The sequence below is a fragment of a genome, unplaced genomic scaffold (genome assembly GCF_019419815.1).
Source record: "Pyrus x bretschneideri cultivar Hongxiangsu unplaced genomic scaffold, Pyrus_bretschneideri_v1 Contig30, whole genome shotgun sequence".
NCBI classification, from domain to species: domain Eukaryota; kingdom Viridiplantae; phylum Streptophyta; class Magnoliopsida; order Rosales; family Rosaceae; genus Pyrus; species Pyrus x bretschneideri.
Genome location: NW_025999613.1, coordinates 1569562 through 1577169, shown reverse-complemented (window position 1 = coordinate 1577169; position 7608 = coordinate 1569562). Strand labels below are relative to the sequence as shown.

The 7608-nt window shown below is 36.0% G+C and overlaps 1 protein-coding gene across 1 annotated transcript; it reads left to right on the top strand.

Moving 5' to 3' along the window:
* Positions 1-853: 853 nt before the first annotated feature.
* On the top strand, positions 854-6644 carry LOC103963860 (signal peptide peptidase-like 2). Its single transcript, XM_048590165.1, has 14 exons — positions 854-1147; positions 2048-2206; positions 2318-2429; positions 3020-3139; positions 3370-3521; positions 3642-3824; positions 4050-4084; positions 4556-4712; positions 4850-4903; positions 5446-5538; positions 5659-5801; positions 5913-5983; positions 6085-6168; positions 6377-6644. Exons 1-14 carry the CDS (start codon positions 998-1000, stop codon positions 6499-6501), a joined length of 1638 nt encoding a protein of 545 aa, XP_048446122.1. The 5' UTR covers positions 854-997; the 3' UTR covers positions 6502-6644.
* The last annotated feature ends 964 nt before the right edge of the window (positions 6645-7608 follow it).

The following is a 7608-nucleotide window of genomic DNA, read 5'->3' as shown; positions in this document are numbered from 1 at the left end:
AATCATTGGGCTTCCAAATAGGTATAATCTTATTCTACACTTCCCTATCTTCATTTTGATATATTATGGGTCGAATTTGGTTAAGAAACAATTGAGTTACGAAACTTTGAAAATTGTCCAAACTTTTAGCCAAGACCTCTGGGACACTTAACGTAGTTTTTAACGGAATGACCAAAATAATGAATGGTGGACAATCTTAGGAACCATTTTTATTGATTTTCAATCTCAGCGATCAAAGTGACGTGTTATGCAAATCTCAATGATCATTTTGATTAAAAAGTTTTTAGTTAATCATATACACTTTCCATTATGGCCTGAGCTAATATTTTACATTCTTTTTTTTTTTTTTTTGGGACTAAATTTTAGCAATGATTTCTTAATTTTAACTCAATATTTTAGCAATGATTCTTTAACTTTAATTCAATATTTTAGCAATGATTCCTTAACTTTAACTCAATTGGAGCAATAGTCTTTTAACTAAAAATTCATTACCATTGATCCTTCAACTTATTAAAACGTGCATCAATTGTTCCTTAACTAAAAATTCATTACCATTGGTCCCTCAATTTTAACCCAATTGGAATAATGATTCCTCAACTTTAACCTAATTGTACTAATGGTTCTTCCAACATAACTTATTTTGACAAAATTCTGATGAAGTTGACGAAAAGAATTATGACTACATGTTTTGATAAGTTGAAACATCTCAATTGTTGCAATGGTCTTTCAAACATAACTTATTTTGATAAAATTCTAATGAAATTGATGAAAATTAAAATAATTACACATTTTCATAAGTTGAAAGACAGTGGTAATAGATTTTTATTCGAGGACCAATTTGATTAAAGTTCAACAGTAAGCATCCTAAAATACATAAACAAAAGTCCCTCTCTTTCTTCTTCTAGCTACAATCTCTGGAACTCTGTGATGCAGAGAAGGAAGAACCAATAGGGTTGTTCTTGTAAGATCGCCGGAAGGGGAAGGGGTTCAAGAACTCATGGATTTGCAAAGGCTTTGTGGGTTACTCTTTGTTTCTGCTCTGAGTATTCTACTGGTATGTCGTCCGAGCTCTGTCACTGCCGGAGATATAGTGCACGATGACGATTCATCTCCGAAGAAGCCCGGGTGTGAGAACAATTTCGTTTTGGTAATCTAATGCTGCTTTTTCTTTCCGACACTTTTCGGTTTTTTTTTTTTTTTGGTTGTGTTTTGGATAATGGGTTTTGCTTTTTGTTCATGGGTTTTGTGTAAAATTGGTTCATTTGTGTATTATCCGATTAAAATTTCCATATTTGGGTAATTTGGAGCTGTTAATTTACACCCATGAAGTTAAAAGTATTGAGTTTGCTTTTTTTTTTTTTTGGTTGTTTTTTGGATTGGAATTGGGTTGTTGTTGTTGTTTGGTTTTACTGAAATTGATACGAACAACATAAGTTACTGCTCAGTAAGTTTCTATATCCTCCCTGTGTAGGCATCCTGCTCATACTTATATATTTCCTTCTATTTTTCTCCTGGCCTTCGAAATGTTTCCCTTTTGGGTGGATAAAGGAGTTTGGGTTGGATGTTTATTGTTTTCCTCTACTACATTGAACTTTAGTAATTAATTTGAAGTCATACTTTATATTTTGTACTGTCTCGTGATTGTGGATCGAGAACTGGCAGTGGCAATGGTATTTAAGCCATGAAGTTTTCCGGGACGGAGACATTATGGATGGATAAACTCTCCACTCTTTTGGGTTTTGACTCATAATGATGTTTCCTTCTCTTTTTGTTTTTAAATTATATTTCGTTTCCCGTTTTAAATTGATAGTGAAATATGTTGACTTGTGGTCAGCTGTTATTTGCTGGGACATATACTGATGTTTCCATAAATTTTTTTTTTTTTTTTGAAAAAAACCTAATAGTTCGTATCTTGTTTTGAGGAGTTGGTTTCAATCGGCTTTAGTGAAGTTCCTTTTCTGGATGAATCATGTGAAATAGACGACCTTTTGGTAATTTATGTTTCTATGTATATATGATTACTGCTCTGTCACAAACTGTTTTGCAGGTAAAAGTTCAAACTTGGGTTGATGGAGTTGAAGCAAGTGAGTTTGTTGGTGTGGGTGCTAGATTTGGAACTACCATTGCATCAAAGGAGAAAAATGCACAACAAACTCGCCTTGTTCTTTCTGATCCTCGCGATTGTTGCAGCAAACCAAAAAAGAAGGTTTTATGTATAAACTATATTCTCTTGACATTTGTTCTCACACATAGCAAGCATATAAATTATATGTTTGTTAACATCAATTTCACATTTTGCTTTTTCGCTTTTGTTTAGCTTGCTGGAGATGTCATCGTGGTGGACCGAGGCCACTGCAAATTCACAACTAAGGCAAATATTGCCCAAGCTGCCAATGCTTCTGCTGTCCTCATTATAAATAACCAGAAAGGTAAAGATTTTATGTCCCTGCTATATGATGTGTAGCATTATGCAGCAATGGTGCGTTGAGGAAGCTTCAGTATCTAAATATTTTATCTGCGTGCGTGTGCGTGCGTGCGTGCGTGTATTTTTGTTGTTGTACTGCTTAGGGAGATGGAAACTATCATCTTAGTTCTCATTTTCCTAGTTAAGAGACTGTGTGTGTGTGTGTGCGCGCGCGCGTGCGTGCGTGTATTTTTGTTGTTGTACTGCTTAGGGAGATGGAAACTATCATCCACGCGTGCGTGCGTGCGTGCGTGTATTTTTGTTGTTGTACTGCTTAGGGAGATGGAAACTATCATCTTAGTTCTCATTTTCCTAGTTAAGAGACTCTGTGTGTGTGTGTGTGTGTGCGCGCGTGCGTGCATGCGTGTATTTTTGTTGTTGTACTGCTTAGGGAGATGGAAACTATCATCTTAGTTCTCATTTTCCTAGTTAAGAGACTAATTTTCGAGGTTTCTTTTGGTATATATGATTGTTGAAACATAGAAATGTAACAAGCGGAAATAAAATGCATTGCAACCGTTTTCATTTCATATCAAACTTCTCTTTTTGTTGCAGAACTTTACAAGATGGTGTGTGAGCCAGATGAAACTGCTCTAGATATTCACATACCAGCAGTCATGCTCCCACATGATGCTGGTTCGACCTTGGAAAATATGCTAATGAGCAATTCATTGGGTAAGGTTCTTTACACTCAGGTGATTTCTAAGCTACAAAAGTTTGTAACAGTTCTATGGGTATGCTTTTTTCGTTTTTTTCTCTATACTCGGCTTATTCATTTGTCTTAACTGGTTGTACTTTTCAATCAGGTTTCAGGTTGTAAATAATTTTAGAACTCTTGTTGGGTATAATATACATGGATACCTATACCTTTACTGGATAGCTTTCTAATTGTAGGTTCTCTGCAGTGTCTGTGCAGCTGTACTCTCCAAAGCGACCTGTAGTTGACATCGCAGAAGTATTTTTATGGTTGATGGCAGTCGGCACCATCTTGTGTGCATCCTTTTGGTCTGCATGGAGTGCCAGAGAAGCAGCTATTGAACATGAAAGGCTATTAAAGGTCTCCTTTTCCCAACCGTAACTAAATAGTTTTAGGTTTATATTTATATGTTCCTCTCCCAGAGTGTTGTTCTACTGACAGTTTGTTGTAAGTATTGACTTCAAATATCTTATCTTGTAGGATGCTGCTGATGAAATTCCACGTGCCAAAACTCCTCTAGGTGCTAGTGTAGTAGACATCAGCACAACATCAGCGGTCTTGTTTGTTGTTATTGCATCATGCTTCTTGGTTCTACTGTACGAGCTTATGTCATCCTGGTTTGTTGAGCTTTTGGTGGTTCTTTTCTGCATAGGTGGTGTAGAGGTATGAGTCCTCCCAGTTCTAATTATCAACGTATTATACCTCTCTATACTCACTTTTATACTCGCACAGAGCTTTCATCTCAAGTTCCCTGCACAGTAAACATTTACATTCTGAAGTTATTCTGCAGGCTGTTGTTTTGGAATGTTAACGTATTTCACATTATATAGTTTGTGCTTATTGCTTTGTCCAATGGTTATATCTAACCTCATCAATCTTTATATCCAGGGATTGCAAACTTGCTTGGTTGCGTTGTTGTTGAGGTACAATTTGTTTCATCTCTTATTGAGAATTTCTGACACTTTATTATGATTCTCCTTTTAATCACCTGACTAGCGACAGTTTGCTATCAGTTTTTGTTTATTTATTTTTCAGTGTCAGTGTGTGCCTGTATGCATATGGGCCAATCAAAATTTCAAGTGAATACTTCTATATTTCCCTTTTATCTTGGGATGGTTTATCATAAGATTATGGGGCAGTTATCTTCAATGTGGACATTTTCATTCTTCATATCTTCTGATTCTCTGAATATTTTCTAGAACATTATTCAAGAATTTTGAGTATTTCACACAACTTTTAAGCTTCTGTAACTGCAACTTTGACAATCTCGAGTTCTAGGTTAATTTGACCGAATCATTTCAGTAAACTAAAGACAGACCAGACAACTGGTGATTGAATGAGTCATGCAGTGATAACTCCCTTTAAGGTCTTAAACTAGTCATATATTTCCGCAGGTGGTTCAAACGTACTGGAGAATCGTACATTAAAGTACCTATCTTGGGAGCAGTCTCACACCTAACTTTGGCTGTTTCTCCATTCTGCATAACATTTTCTGTTCTTTGGGCAGTTTATCGCAACATTTCCTTTGCCTGGATTGGTCAAGATATACTTGTAAGATAACTTTTCCTATCAAAAGAATTCTTCCCAATGGTAGTACAGATTGTCTCTTCTTTCTTGAACTGAAAGCAATGCAGTATAGATATTGTCTCAACTAATGATGGTTTTCATTTTGATGATTCTTTGATCAGGGAATCGCGTTGATAATCACAGTTCTTCAAATTGTTCGAATACCTAATCTGAAGGTAATACTTCAAACTAATGATGGCTTTCATTTTAATGATTCTTTTACGGGTATTCCTCTTTTTGGCCCGAAATTAGTTTGTAGTTGGTAAAAACATAGTAGGCAATTTGTTTTCCAAACACTCTAAACCACTGCTCATTCATGGAAGTAATTGACTCTAATTATGGGTTTGTAGCTGTTAAAGTGCAAGGTGTCCCACCTGTGCAGTTGAATATCTCTGCGTATGAAAATTTCTACTGGAATTTGATTGACTTCAAATATTTACACTTTTGTACTTTTTGATTTGCTAAATGTGTTCACCCCTTATGGCGTCTCTACTGTTAATGATGTCAATCAAAAATTTCAAATGTGTGTATTTCTTCCTCAACATTGTCTAGTCGTTCGAAAAGTTGATCTTCTTAAATCACTTGTCTTTTGTTATTGGATGGTAGTTGTTCATCTCGGAAGCTTTAATGAAGATGATACTAGATAAGTATATGTATGTGTAATATGTCTATATGCGTAATCCTTCCTAGAAACTTATGAGGTGGTTCTGTTAATCAGGTGGGTACGGTCCTCCTCAGTTGTGCCTTCTTGTATGACATCTTTTGGGTGTTTGTTTCTAAGAAGTTGTTCCATGAAAGCGTGATGATTGTGGTAAGTGATCCTTGCACGTTTCTCTACTTGCTACATTTAGGGCCCATATGATATAAACATTTCATTTTTGAGGGATTTTAAATGCTTGAGTCATTTAATGGCTTGGTGTCGCTTTTACAGGTAGCCCGTGGCGACAAAAGTGGAGAGGATGGTATTCCAATGCTTCTAAAGATCCCACGCATGTTCGACCCATGGGGTGGTTTCAGCATCATAGGATTTGGTGACATCCTATTACCAGGCCTGCTTGTTGCATTCTCACTCAGGTTTAGTCTCCACATCCTATCCCAATTTGCAAAAGCCTTTCTCAATGTGTCAAATTTTGGCACTGTTTATATGGAATAAATCTTTAGCATTACTATTAATGGTTTTTCCAGGTATGATTGGTTGGCAAATAAGAGTCTCCGTGCTGGGTACTTCTTATGGGCGATGATTGCTTATGGATTAGGTAAGATATAATAAAGAGCGTTTTTCAACAACTACTGTATAAGGCTTTAGACATGTTTCCCAGAAAGAAAAAAAAACATGATTTTTCGAATTCTTTGGCAGGTCTTCTCATCACATACGTGGCGTTAAACTTGATGGATGGGCATGGCCAACCAGCACTTCTTTACATTGTTCCATTTACACTCGGTAAATCCCTTTCTTTCTCGTTCACTATAAATCTAATCCAACGTTACCCAGCCATTTAACGTTTAAACACGTGAGTAAAGCCCAAGGGCACCGCACAAGCGATAATTTGTCTTGTCAAGCAATCAAGAACCAGGCCGGATAGTTTATTTCCGAATAATTCTTGGTGTAGTTTTAAGTTAAACTGATCAAAATTTGCACTCCAATGCAGGCACTTTGCTGACATTAGGTAAGAAGAGAGGTGATTTACAGATTCTGTGGTCGAGAGGAGAACCGGAAAGACCCTGCCCACATATCGAGCTTGAAGGCAGTCAAGAAGTGAACGAATCAAAGTAATTAGAAAGCCTTTTCTTGTATGATATTTTAGTGTTGGCATTGTATAATTTGTAGAAATCTGGCAAAGAACCGACGAGCTTTATCTTAATTTGGTAATCTTGTATGTAAGCTTATTGCCCTTTGAATTGAACGAGGGCGCTCTATCAATTTTGCAGAATTTTATTGACATAAGCAAGAGCAGATGGAAACTTCAAACGAGTTTTAAGGTGCGGGCCGGAGTCTGCAGACTTTAGGTGTGGACCGCAGTTTGCGGACTTTAGGTGCAGACCTGATATGGTCCGTTGGATCAAGTTTGAGCGGTAAAAAACAAATCCATCAAAACAAACTGTAGGATTAAATCCAAATGGTGCTTGGCAATCGTTATTATTATTATTTTTCAACTTAAGCTCTCTCCCATCGACAACCGTTACCATTCTTAAAGTTGTTGTCTCCTTTGCCCAGAACTCTCCCTCTTCAGCCAACGTTTTCAAAAAAAATTGCAGTAAGATGTATAGTTATGAAAACTTGTTGACATGTTATTGTATAGATATATATTGTTGAATTTGGTTGTGTTAAGGGTGTCTTTACATATTCCAAAGTTGAAGCACCAGAACCTCGGACTCTAGCGAACTTTACATATTTCATACTTTCAAGACACGACTTGGAATTTGACAAACGAAGAATGAGAGAAATAGAGTGGGGGAACCTTATTTTTCAAGAGTAAGAACTAACTGACATTTTCTACTCCTAAATGTCAATGATTTTATGAGTTTATATAAAATTCAAGTACTACTTATTAAAGAAATGTAATTTTCATCTTTAAATAGACACCATTTTGCTAAAAATTATATATTCATTGAAAAGATCCATGTCCTAACTGTAGTGCCATTTCAAAAAGGATGGCACCTAGTGAATTCAAAGTAACTCACGATTATAATTTTCCATTCAAATGTTAAATTACATAATATGATTTAGGGACACTTTGGATGCGGTTCCTAACTATCAATATTCTTTGACAGAAACCTTGTATGTTTTTAGATTTTTTATCGAAGTCCCTGACAATAATATAATAGTGTAAGTTACTATATTTTTTAAATTAAAAATTAAAAATGATTTAGGGACACTTTG

Excerpts from the sequence above, each read along its gene's own strand:
- LOC103963860 (XM_048590165.1), top strand. The coding sequence starts at position 998 with ATGGATTTGCAAAGGCTTTGTGGGTTACTCTTTGTTTCTGCTCTGAGT. Across the intron at positions 2,430-3,019 it reads CATTATAAATAACCAGAAAG|AACTTTACAAGATGGTGTGT; the intron begins GTAAAGATTTTA and ends TTTTTGTTGCAG. Across the intron at positions 4,085-4,555 it reads TTGGTTGCGTTGTTGTTGAG|GTGGTTCAAACGTACTGGAG; the intron begins GTACAATTTGTT and ends ATATTTCCGCAG.